Genomic DNA, 13,567 nt, shown 5'->3' with positions numbered 1-13,567 from the left:
GACCTCAGTTCCAAGGGGTCGGACATCCCCTTCTCACCTCCATGGGCACTGGACGTGAAAGTGATGTGCAGACAAACATACAGGCAAAATACCTGTGCGCAGAGAATAATAATTTTTTTAAAATTAGAAATATTTTTCATGAATGAAATAAATAGAAGCAATTAGGAAAAGCATGAGTTCCGTATCCTCCTAGGACATGTGACAGCCCATTCTGAGCAACTTCAAAGGCAATCCAAGCAGACAATGAACTTTGTCGAAGAACTCCAATAAACCATTTTTGCAGGGATAGGAATGCAGGTTTGAGGGACTGAGTGCAAAGGCCAGAAGTCCATGGAGAGACAGTAGGGGAACCCATGAAATGTTCTGTTATGTAGTTGGCAGTTTGTCAGTTTCTTCCATCTAGAGAATTTAAAGTTGAAATGGTCCATAGAGATGAAAGGGACACCTTATAAAACCACTCCCTTAATCAGTGTGACTTCTTTCTAATAGCCACATAAACAGTCTCCTCAGCCTCTGGCTTGCAAGTTGCTAATGGCATGTTTTTTGGTTTTTGCTTTATTCTCTTCCCTTTTACGTGCCTTTATTGATTTTTATTATATGTATTGATTCACTTAAAACAAAGGCAGGACCTAGAGAGGATACTTTGCTGTTTCCCAGCTCTGGGTATGTTAAGAAGCAATAGACAATAAATTGTGCATTCCTAATGTCTTGATTTTCATATTTTACCTTTGTTTAATTTTTTTTCTTGGTGAGGGATTTTGTGATGGGTTATGTGTAGCCCTTTTACCCTGGAGCTCTGTAGAGAACAGACTGGCATTGCCATTGCAGTGATCCTCTGAGAGCTGGGATGATGCATCATCTTGACTTTTTAACATTTTGTGTTTAAGTGCTTGGTTATTTTTATTTGTTTCTTTGTTTTATATTTGTATATTGTATATGTATGTGCACCATTTAAGCGCCTAGTACCTTGTATCTCTCAAAACTGCAATTTGGGATTATTGTGAGGTAGCGTGGATGCTGGGAACCAAGTGCTCTAAACGAATGAGTCAAATCTCCATTCCCAGGGTTTTTGGTTTTTTGTTTGGTTGGTTTTGAGGCAGTCTCCATATGTTGTCCAGGCTAGCCTTAAACTTGAGGCTAATGTTTCTGTCCCATCCTTCCTAGTACTGAGAGTATCAGCATGAGCTGCTATGCCCAGTTTAACATTGTTTATTTTTTCCTCTTCTCAGAATGCACCAGATCAGCAGAGAAATTGGATTCTTCCACAGTCTTGTAAAAACTGGGTTCTGCTGACTTCCTTAATCTGATTAAATCTGATTTTATTTCCTAATTTTTCCCAGTGTCACTTTTCATGTGTTGTTTTCTTCATAACACTTAAACCTTTGTTTCTCTTGTTGCCAACATGAAAAGATTGAAGAAAAATGAGCATTCTTGCAAGCTGTGATTGCTGACTTTAATCTATTTGCCCTACTTTGTTTAGCATAGTCCATTACTTAGTTGTTGTCAGTCACTGCCATTGCTGTCATGTCCACTTTCCAGTTTCCCCAATAGCGACCAGCATAGTATTTACAGTTCCCATCAGTGTTAGGTGCCTAACTGTGGGGTCCTTTACTAGAAAATTCATTGAGGAAAAGGTTTGGTTCTTATTTTCAAACCATAGTTTAATTTCTCAGATATAGTGTTTATTGACAGCAGTAATAAGGTTCTAATTTTACACACTACTAGTGATGAGCATCAGGTCCAAGTTTCCTCCCAATGTGAATGGAGTGATCCGGAGCTTGAGTCAGTAACAGACTTACTCAGTGCAGGAAGCCATTTAGCATGGGCAAGTTATTAAAGTAGTATGGGAAATTGTAGCAGATATTGGGGTTCAACCCGAAAGCCAGAAAAGCAAAGCAGCCAAGCCACTAGAGAAGTCTTACTGCACTACCAAGGCTGGGCGACCACAGACTAAGCAGAATAAGCCTCTCTCTCCTCCCATTTTATATTCCCTCTAGTGCTAGAATTAAAGACGTGTGAATCCTTACTACTGGGATTAAAGGTGTAAGCCACCACCCCCTGAATTTGTTTCAGCATTGATTTTGTGTACCCCAGGGTGGCCTTGAACTCATAGAGGTCCATTTGCCTCTGTCTCCCATCTGATCTTTAGGCAAACTTTATTTATTAAAACATAAATAAATTATTACTATAGGACCTAATTCTACATGCCATGCTTTGAAATGACCCATATATAAATTATAGGCATTGAAAACTTAATCTGCCACTGCCACGTGCTCAGCTCTTGATTTACCATATTAATTGGGCTAAAGAACTTGCACCTACCAAATATTCTTAAGGTTGTGGTGCCTACTTGGGCTAAAATCTGCAGATAAAAAAAGTGTATTTAACTTTTTATGAAATTGATGGAACTCTTGGCTTACCCTTTAATTCTTCATTTCTGATTCTTCCACAGATTTTAAACATGACACCTTTTTAAAACTAGTGTATATTAATTGTAAAAGCAATAGACTTCATCATTTCCATAATGTATACACATATTTTGGATTTGCTATTATCCATTCTTAAAATTCTTTCCCCTCCCTTTGCTCATCCACAGCCTCTAATGTTGTTCTCTTTGAATTTCATGTCCTTTTCCCTCTGTCCTAAATTCCACAGATGGGAAGAAAACAAACATAATATCTGTCATTGTGGGACTGGCTTATTTCATGTAATATAATCTCTAGTTCTACCCATTTTCCTTCAGACACTGATTTCATTCTTTTTTGGCTGAGTCAAACTCTATTGACTATGTATACCATATTGGCTTTATACATTCATGTGTATGTCAAGAAGCTAATTCTGTGACTTGGCATTTAATAAAATTGCAGCAGAAAACATAGGTATCATGTATTTATAGTGAACTTACTTCAATTCTTGTGGACATATACCCACAAATAGTATAGCTAGGTTATATAACAGATGTATGCTGCTAATTTTTTTTGTAGGACCCCCATACTAATTTCCATAGTGACAATTTTGTTTTTTCTTTTTAAAAAGTTATTTTTATATGCATTAGCATTTTGCCTGTGTGTATGTCTGTGTAAAGGTGCCAAATATCTTGTTACTGGAGTCACAGACAGTTGTGAACTGCCATATGGGTGCTGGGAATTGAACCTGGGTCCTCTGAAGGAGCAGTCAGTGCTCTTAACTGCTGAACCATCTGTAGGTGGAAACTACTCATTCGTTTCCTGGCCACCTAGACCTAAAAATCACACAGAAACTATTAATTACAATACTGTTCAGCCAATAGCTTAGGCATATGTTGAGATAGGAGCCGCAGGGCTGCATCCCCGGCACCCGGCCGCCCGCATGGCTAGCTTATGCCCAGAAATAATTACACGGAAACTGTATTCTTTCAAACACTGCCTGGCCCGGCTTGTTCCAGCTTCTTATTGGCTAGCTCTTACATATTGTTCTAACCCATTTCTAATATTCTATGTAGCCCATGAGCTGGCTTACCAGGGAGGATCTTAACCTGCGTCTGTCTGGAGCGGGAGAATCATGGCGACTCCTCGACTCAGCTTCTTTTTCCCAGCATTCTCTTCTGTCTACTCCGCCTACCTAATTTTCTGTCCTATGAGGGCCGAGGCAGTTTCTTTATTATTACAAGACCCACCTCCATCAGGCATATTCCTGGCTAATTCTTAGATCTTAATTAACCCATTTCTATTAATCTGTGTGTTAGCACAAGCCTGTGGTGTACTGGTAAGGATCCAGATTCTGTCTCCTTTGGCAGCTACATGGTGTCTCTCTGATTCCACTTACTTTCTCTCTATATATCTCTGTTTGGATTTCCTGTCTGGCTTTACTCTGCTAAGCCACTGGCTGAAACAGCTTTATTTATTAGTCAATAAAAGCAACACATACACAGAAGGACTTCCTACATCAACCATATCTCCAGTCTCCTCCATAGTGACAGTTAATTAACATTCTTACCAGCAATGCATTGTTACATTTGCCATACATCCTAATCAACATTTGCTATTTAAATTTTCTTGTGAATAGCCATTCTGCCTGGAATGAGATGGAATCCCACTGTAACTATAATTTATGTAACTTTGCATTTCCTTGGTAGTTAAGAATGCTGAACATTATTTATAATCTGTGTAGTTCTTCATTTGAGACAGTTTCTCTCTGTGTTGCTCACTTATTCTTGAACTGAGATCAGCTGATCTTTCTGCTTCCTCAGCCTTCTCAGTGCTGGGATTACAAGTGTGTACCACCACTCTTGGCTGCAAATGCCTTCTTTTATCTTGTGTTTTCTTGTATATACTATATTGTCTGTCTGGAATATCTTCATCTAAATCATTCTGTCAAGATTGAGCTCTCATACCTTTTAGGCCAGTCATGGTAACACACCTTTAATGACAGCATTGAGAAGAAGAGACAGGTCAAGTTCAAGGTCAGCCTGGTTCCACATAGTAAGCTCCAGGACAGCCAAGATTGCATAGTAAGAGGCTGTCTTAACACTGTTTCTGTCATAAGAGTACAACCTTCTTTTTTAAAAACTTTTTTATTACATTGTGTGTGCTTATGCACCCATTCACCCCATACTACTAATGTTAGGGGACACCTTGTAGGAGTTGATCTTTCTGTTCCATTATGTGGGTCCCGAGAATCAAACTCAAGTCTTTAGGCTTGGTGGCAAATGATTTTGTTGCCTGAAGTGTCTCTCTCTTCTTGAGGGTGTGGATATACTGTGTCTCTGGTCCATCTTTGTATTTGTAGTGCTCAGCAAATAAGTGATGAATAAATTTTTCATAGATTGTGGACTGGGCATTGTGTTTAAGATTAGAGTCTCATTTTCTAGCCTCTCTGGTCTTCAATTTATAGGTCTTCTGCCTTGATTCTACATTATTGGTGTTATAGGTGTGTACCTTCATACTTTACATTTTTTAAAGCTTTTTCTCTAATGAGAATAATTTCTAATTAATCTAAGTCTTGGTTTTGTTAAGAAAATTTTAAATACAAAAATTCATACAATATGTTAAACCATGAATTAATTTTAGAGTTTCAGAGAACTGCGTATTAGTTAAAAAGTGACTTTTAGCAAGAGTTAGGTAGCCACTCACTGGAAATTAAGTAGCTGTTAATGGGAAGGTATACCTTTATTCCATTAAGAGCAGGGGTCATGTTTAAACTCTAATATAGTTATAGAAATGTGGTAAATATTTTTAAAATTCAAAGAAAAGCATGCATACTTTTGAGAAAGAAATGGCATTCTGGATTCTTTAAGAACCAGTTGCTTGAAAACTTCCTAATTGTTTTAGTGCAATGTGAATTTTGTGAATTCACAAACATTGTATCTACATGTCATATGCAAAGCCTGATGCTTAAACTGAAGGGAGACTTAGAGATCTAAGAAGCCTTATGCTCTTTTCATAGGCCTTCAGAAGTAAAAGTCCTTGATTTGAAATGGGTTTACTTTGGAAAGAGAAGTTAAACTCTGATCCCATAGTAAAGAGACACTGTCCAGTCTCTTATTTTGCAAATAATTTCTATAAACAGTAGCTCTAGTCATATATTGTTATTACGTTGTTAAATTGGGTCAATAAATGCTTTATTTGTGTCTGTGTTTTTTGGCAGCAGAGGGCAAATAGGTCAGTTGGTTTTTGAAACAGGGATTCATTATATAGCTCAGGCCAGCCTTGAGTTTGAGGTCTTCCTGGCTTGCTTTTTTTAAAATTCTAAATTATTGAAACCTCTAACTTTAATAAATAGGCTATATTACGGTGGAGAGGGAATTATATAATAGTTTGCACCAATGTGAAGAAAGTGAAGATCGTTCTACTCCTGTCACCTTTAAGGTGCAATGCTTACTAATGCAACCTTCTCAGGTATAGACCTCTGTCCCTCAGTAGTCTTTCTTATTATAACATTTTTTGAACCCTCTTTTAGCTAATACGTCTTAGAGACACAACAGTCTTCATGAGGAATAGAATATAGATGTTTTGTGTTACAATAAGCTAAGTTCATTGCTCAAGTTGAGTATCTCTCACCCAGAATGCTTAGGCCAGAATATCTTTACATTTTCAAAATTTTGCATATATTTAAAAGAAGACTAAATCCCAAACATTGTATTTCACGTTTGGGATTTAGTTTTCTTTTAAATATATGCACGCGTGCGTGTGTGTGTGCTAAATGATAGTTATATATGTCAAATAATTTTGAGCATGGAACAATTGTATATAGTTTATCACTTGACATGTCAACATTCAAAATTTGGAGTTTTAGAGAATTTTGGATTTTAGATTTTCATATTACTGAATCTCAGCCTATAGTGCTTATACTTTAATAGGAGCCTTAGACTCAAATTGACTTGAATTCTATTTCTAGATGTTTGGGAAATGATGTGGTTTACTGCTAAGGGACTTTGTATAATACTGGAGTCCTCTAGGGCTAATTTAATATAGTCTGCAGTTTTTATATTTGTGTGACTATGTAAGAATAAAAATTCTGTAGGTTGTAATGTTTAAATGAGATACTAGATCTTAAAACAAGTTCATAACTGATTATTCATTTTTGCAATATTTATTTTGATAGTATTTTTTAATTTTGTCAATATTTGTCTGTATCAAAAATCAGAAGACCACAGAATAAAGTAATGTGACCAAAAATTGCAGCAAAGTTTTCTACACATTTAAATTAAGACAGTTGAGAAGAAATAATGCTTATTCTTATTACCTTATATAGTAAATTAAGATATGATACATGTCATGATAAGGAGGAAAAATTAGGCATGATAAAGGGTAGTATATAGATGGAAAGTTGGTGGATGACTTGGAGAAGGAAGACTGAACACAGAGATGGTGGGGGAAGAACATTCCACCCTGAGGACATAGCAGTAACGATAAGACTAACACATAGGAAGTGTCTGAGTACTCTGATGTATTTACCTACATAAGCCTTACTGTGTTAGAAGTAGGCTCAGTGAGGCCTGGTGGCACAGCCCTATAAATCCCAACTACTAAGACTAAGGCAAGAGGATAAAAGTTTCAAAGCTGCCTGAGTTCAGGGTCAGCCTGAGCAATATAAACATAGTAAGACCCTGTCTTAAAAAGCAAAAAGAGGACTGGAGATATAGCCCAGTCATAGAGTAATGTTTGAGTGTGGTGTCACACCCCTGTAATACTAACCTTCAAGCAGTGGCAGGCAAGTCTTTGTGAGTTCTAGGCCAGCCTTGTCAACATCACAAGTTTTAGGCTAGCCAAGACTATATAATGAGATCCTGCTGAAAAAATATACCAAAAAAATAGGGCAGGGGCAGGAAACCTATTCTACCATTTTGTAGATGAGGAAGTTGAAGTATAGAGAGGTACTAAGTCTAAAAACTGAACCCTGATCCATCTTCTTGGGAAATACTATATATACCAATATTGCTATGTGTGTGTGTGTTTAAAAATTCTATATTAGAAGATAACAATTTGATTTTTACCAACTTGCCAAAGGAGTTCATACATAGTATACAAAACTTAAAGCAATGAAGATTATTGGGGTTGCTCTGATAAAAGTAGACTAGAGAGAAAGATGCAAGAGAGGAAGAGAGAGGGCCAGAAGATGGCCCAGTGGTTAAGAGCACTTGCTTACTCTTAAAAAGAACTTAGGTTCTATTCCTAGTACCTGCTTGGCGGCTTACAACTGTCATTAACGCGATCTGATGCCATTCTCCTACCTCCTGGGCTCCTACACACACGTCGTGTACATAACACTCAGGTGTGCATGCACACACATACACATAAAATACTTTTAAAAAGAAGAGCAAGGGAGATAATGTATTAGGAGGCATTTGCAGTGGTCTCAGAGAGAGAATGACAAATTGGACAGAATTACAGAGATGATAATAAAAGGTAGTAAGATGTTGGATGAGTGAATGTATACTACATGAAAACATGGCCCCAGGTTTTATATCTGTGCAAATGGAAGGATGGATCAACCATTTATAAGATGGAGTTGGAGTATGTTTGTTGAAGATCAGAAAATGCAGTTTTGGGTGAAAGTGTGAGAGAGTTTAATATACAGGCAGTTGGAAACAAGAAAAAGTGTTGGTTTTTTTTTTTGTAGACTATGAGAAGACAACGAAATGAAGTTGTAGTTGAATTAAGGAAGGTAAGTATGGTTTACTATTGATATTTTGAGAAATAGTTCTGATAACATATATAGAAAATATTACATTATATCTTTTGTAAAATATACAGTCTGTTCTATAATGAAATTTTATTTATTGAATATAGTTTTTTCAGTCTCAAGTGCTTAGATTTCTTTCCCCCCAACAAATTTTTTTTAATTAATTAATTTATTTATTTATTAAAGATTTCTGCCTCCTCCCCGCCACCGCCTCCCATTCCCAACAAATTTTTTAACTAAGCCTAGAGAGCTGTTGAAAAGTGGGCAAGTTATACCTTGCCCACTTTCCGTTAATGGATATGAACAAGTTTATTTTTTTAACTTTTAATGATTTATGTAAAGTATAAGCCATAGTGAATCACCCAGCTTTTGCTTTGACTCTGCTTTTAGGTAATAAAGAGTCACTTCCAGATGATGTATAAATGGTTTGTTACTTTTGAGTGTGTTGTGTTTCATTCTGGCTTAAGCTGTACACTAGCCATTTTAGTAAAACCATTTTGTTTTGACAATAGGATTGTCAATTGTTCGTGATTAGGATCAGTGCTTATTTCACAACTTGCTTTAATTTTTTTGAATTTGTTTTCACATTTAAAAGGCGCTTTATTATTTTAGTTTGTAGGCACAGGATTGCTTAACTTTTATATGAAAATTAACTGTTTTTCTTATGTGAAATTCTTCTTTAAAGAATAAAAGAGATGAACATCTCTTAAAGAGAAGAAATGTGCCGCATGAAGATATCTGTGAAGACTCTGATATAGATGGTGATTTTAGAGTAGTAAGTTATGTTATTTTGGTAATCTAAAACTTCCAACGGAAGAGTTTATAAAGAGAACATTTAAAGATGACCTTTTAACTTTGTTTTCTCTTTAATTTCTTGCCAGCAAAATACCTCTCTAGAAGCTATTGTTCAAGTAAGTTGGGTTTTATTCACCTCTCTTTGTACTTTCTGGACTAAACAACTAATTACTGTGTATTCATGTGATAAATTGTTTTACTTTTTTTATAGAATGCTTCAAGTGATAACCAAGGAATTCAATTAAGTGCAGTACAAGCTGCTAGGTGAGTTAAATGCTCAAATGCAAGTTCTTCAGACCCCTCCTTTAGGTGACCAAAGTGCTTATATTAGTCAAAACAGTAAATTGAGTTATAAGCATAATGTATCGTGTATAACAAGTATACATTAAATATATATTGCTGCATATACACTAGTGTTTTTCTAAGACAAAAATACCAAGTTATTTTGTACATTTCAGTTGTGAAACTTGTGTTGTCATATTTTTAGGAAAAAGCCAGAAAAACTTAGTGAGGAACTGAGGAGATAGCTCAACCTGGAAAGTGCTTGCTGTGCAAGCTCGAGGACCCATGTTAAGTCCCCAGATCCCATGTAAAAAGCTGAACATGTAGCTGGCCTGTAATGCTAGCGCTGGAAGTGGAGAATAGAACTATCCTTGGGGCTCCCCTGGCCAGGCAGCATAGCTGATTGGTGAGCCCTGGGCCAGTGAGAAACCCTGTCTCAAAAAACAAGGTGGGTAGCTCCTGAGGAATCGATTCTGAGGTTGCACTTCTGGTTTTCACTTTTTTTGGGCATGTACACATACATGAGCACACACACACACATATATACCCAATTTATTATTGAGAAAGATCTTTGAATTAACTAGTATGTTGAGGAAGACATGGTTGTGTTATAACATAATGGTTGCTTTGTATATTTATAGATATAGAAGGATTGTTCAAACAAAAAATATTTAAACAAGATACTGTTTGTAGTTGATAAGATTTTAAAGTGCAGAGAATTTTCACAGATTTGTGCAATATCTTATCAAGTGTGTGAATCTTTTATATTTTATTACATGTCCTGCTTATGTGTATTTACCTTAACTAAGACAAATGGGAAAAATGTAGCACCGCTACATTATTGTATCCCATAGGCTAAAAAACTGCTTACAGTTTGGTACAAGTTAGATTACGTTCTGAAACAGCAAGTTCATGTTTGTAGGAAAGGTGATTAAGGTACGACTTTGAACTGGGTTCCAGAGAAATCCTGAGACAATTTCAGGGATATATAAGAGCAAACTGGTTTCAAGATAATTTTAGTACTTATTATTTACCTTTTTTTTTCTTCACTATGTTAGCAATGTTTTTGCAAAAGGAACTACAGATAAAACTATTGAGCCTTAACACAAATCAAGACCCTGGCACCAAAGTGCTTTTTTGTAGGTATTGTACTCTTTATTATGAAATGAGAAAAGGAGGGTGTGGAGAGATGGCTCAGTGGTTAAGAGCATTTGCTGCTGTTGCAGAAGACCTGGGTTCAGTTTCCAGCGCCCACAGCTCACATGGTAGCTCACAACTGTTTATAACTCTAATTGTAGATGACCCCCTTGGGTACAAGACACACATGCAAGCAAAACATTCATATACATAAAATAATTTTTTTAAAAAATTAAATAAGATAAAAGCCCCTGATTTTTATTTACAGTTTTGCTAAGTACTGTGCTACGAATTATGGACAATACTGTGAAAATACTATGCAATATTCTTGATTTTAATAGAATATTTTTATCCTTTATAGGAAAATTTCTTACATGCCTACAATGTATTTTGACCATATCTACCTCCTTTCTCTCACTTCCCTGACTCTCCCTCAACAGATTCCCCTTTCTAACTTCATGTCCTCCCTTTTAAAAAAGTTCCTTTAACCAACCTACTAAGACCAATTAGTGCTTCCCATCCACTGGGGCTTGGGCAACCTACCAGTAGCCACACCTCCAAAGAGAAATGACTCTCAAACACCGTCAGCTGCCACTAGGAGTGAGGTCTTGTGGAACCCCTCCCTCATCCAATGCTGAAAAAGCTTGGTCTTGTGAAGGTAACCATGCCTGTTTGTGAGTTCATGAGTGCCATGGCCATGCTAGGTCCTGAAGACTTGGTCTTCCAGCTCTTACATACTTTGCCTGCTTCTGTGATGTGTACTGCTCCTTGAAGGGAGAGCATGTTAATACAAATATCCCATTTTGCGCTGAATACTCAACAGTTGTTTATTCTTAGTACTTTGACCAGTTATAGGTCTCTGTATTAATCATTACAAAAATATTTATGACCAAGCACAAATCGATAACTATATACATTAATATTTAGAAGGCAGTTTGGCTACATGATGATTTAGCTAAACTACAATTGTATATTTACCCCTAAGGACTATCACCTCCCTAACTTTTGACCAGGTCTACAGTTCCTATATGAATTCCCTTCTGTGGAACAGAAACAGGAAAGCCCTTTAGGTTGCCCTTGTTAACAGTCAGGCCACCTTTGCATCAGTGGGTTCTTCTTTCCTGGCATGTCAGTATTGTCCCCTGCTGATCCAACACTGATTACAATGTTTGGTGTCTGTTCTCCCCCCCCCCCCACCCTGCTCACCTCTCTCCCCAGAGGCCTACATTGCCCTTCCCATGCTATGAAAACTAGCTAATACAGAGGTAGCTTCTGGGTCAGTTTCAGATTGATTTATGTCCTGCTAGTATGTAAATTTCTCTTTAAGAAGTTTAGATTCTGGTCTGAAGCTATATATAGCTCAGTTGGTAGAATGCTTGCCTAGTTTGTTTGTTTGTTTGTTTATTTATTTTTTGCTTGCCTAGTATGTACAGACTATCAAGTCTGTATACCTAGCTCTGCATAAAGGTGGTATATTTTCACACACCTGTAATCACAGTTTGAGAGGTAGAAGCAGGAGGATCAGAAATATATGATCATCTTTAGCCACATAGAAAGTTTGAAGCTAGCCTTGGATATATGACAACTGTCTTTAAAAAAAAGAAAAAGAAAAAACAGTAGTAGTGGTGGTAGTAGTAGTAGTAGTAGTAGTAGTAGTAGTAGTAGTAGTAGTAGTAGTAATTGTTTAAAATTTAATAGGGAATAGGCACCCAGTAGCAAATGTGGGACTATGCTGTACACATAACCTTAGAATTGAGAGGTGTTACGGAATCTGAAATAAATAGATGGCTAGCCATTCTGAGCAAGGAGAGTAGGATACAGAGTGTTTAGAGATGAGATCACAGTGGTACCAGGCTCCAGTTAGGAAAGGTGTAGCCTCCTTATGGAGCAGTTGAAAGGTAAGAGAAGGAGTTTTATATTCATAAGATAGTGAATAAATAAGTGTGCCTTATATGGGGACAGTTTATATAGGTTGATGCTCTGACTAGCATTTTTTTCTTTTGGTTTTGGTTTTTCGAGATAGGGTTTTTTCTGTGTAACTACCCTGCTTGTCCTGGAACTTGCTTTGTAGACTAGGCTAACCTTGAATTCACAGGGATCCACCTGCCTCTGGTTCCTGAGTGCTGGAATTAAAGGCCTGGGCGGACACCACCTGGCTCTGACTAGACTTTCTTAAACCTTATCTTTATGTAGTTGTACAGCAAATTCCAATAAGGAGAAGATTTATGTTAATGTTGTTGGGCTTTCATGATATTTAATAATATATAGAATGGGATATACATTGTGATCACTTCTGATATGCCTAATTTTTAGGTATTTTGAAAACCTATTAATTCCTTTTCTCTAAGTGTAAAATTAACTCCGAACATAACACATGTAAAAATATTTAGTTGGACCACACCTTAAATGCCAGCATTAAGGAGGCAGAAGCCAGGACTACATAGTAAGAACCTGTCTTTTTAGGGGAAAAAAAATTTGGTTGCCTTTTTAGTTGCCATATTCCTAACTGATGAGGGAATAGTGTTGTATTAATAAAAGTACCAAAATGTCTACCATAGTTTTCCAATTAATGGTCCTATTTGTAGATTTAATTTAACTATCTTTTCATGAGTAGAGAAAATATTGCATTATATGAAGTATAAGAAGTAACTTTCAAAGTATATACTTACACATCTCTTCAGATTATACTCTATGTGAATGTGAACTTAATTGTAATAATATATGACATCAAGTTTTACAAGAGGTATCTATTTTACAGGAAACTTTTGTCCAGTGATCGAAATCCACCAATTGATGACTTAATAAAATCTGGAATATTGCCTATTTTAGTTCATTGTCTTGAAAGAGATGACAAGTAAGTATATAATTATTATTTTAAATTAGACCATGTTCTTTGGAAATGGTAGGTTTTCTAGCTTAATCTTAAAAGAAGAAGATTCTTTTAAGGTAGAGGCAGGAGGGTCAGAAGTTCAAAGTGATCCTTGGCTATATACATAATGAGTTTAGGGACAATCTGGGCTAGAGACCCTGAATCAGAAACAAAAACCAGACATGATGATATATGCTTATAATCTGAGACCTTGACGTTTCAGTTCAAGACCAGCCTGGGCTTTTTAGAGAGAGGTTTTCTTAGAAGAAAGAAAGAGAGAGAGAGAGAGAGAGAGAGAGAGAGAGAGAGAGAGAGAGAGGG

General features: G+C 36.6%; 1 protein-coding gene across 1 annotated transcript in view; it reads left to right on the top strand.

Moving 5' to 3' along the window:
* Kpna4 (karyopherin subunit alpha 4) overlaps nucleotides 1-13,567 on the top strand; it is a 57,457-nt gene that overhangs the window by 19,704 nt on the left and 24,186 nt on the right. Inside the window, exons 2-6 of the mRNA XM_050147513.1 lie at nucleotides 8,101-8,145; nucleotides 8,849-8,938; nucleotides 9,045-9,074; nucleotides 9,170-9,222; nucleotides 13,136-13,231. Of these exons, the coding sequence (XP_050003470.1) occupies nucleotides 8,101-8,145; nucleotides 8,849-8,938; nucleotides 9,045-9,074; nucleotides 9,170-9,222; nucleotides 13,136-13,231 (314 nt within the window). The remainder of the gene's footprint in view (nucleotides 1-8,100; nucleotides 8,146-8,848; nucleotides 8,939-9,044; nucleotides 9,075-9,169; nucleotides 9,223-13,135; nucleotides 13,232-13,567) is intronic.

The sequence above is a fragment of the Alexandromys fortis genome, unplaced genomic scaffold (assembly GCF_014885135.2).
Source record: "Alexandromys fortis isolate MF-2015 unplaced genomic scaffold, M_Fortis_MF-2015_v1.1 scaffold_53, whole genome shotgun sequence".
NCBI lineage: Eukaryota > Metazoa > Chordata > Mammalia > Rodentia > Cricetidae > Alexandromys > Alexandromys fortis.
This window is presented reverse-complemented; position numbering and strand designations above follow the sequence as displayed.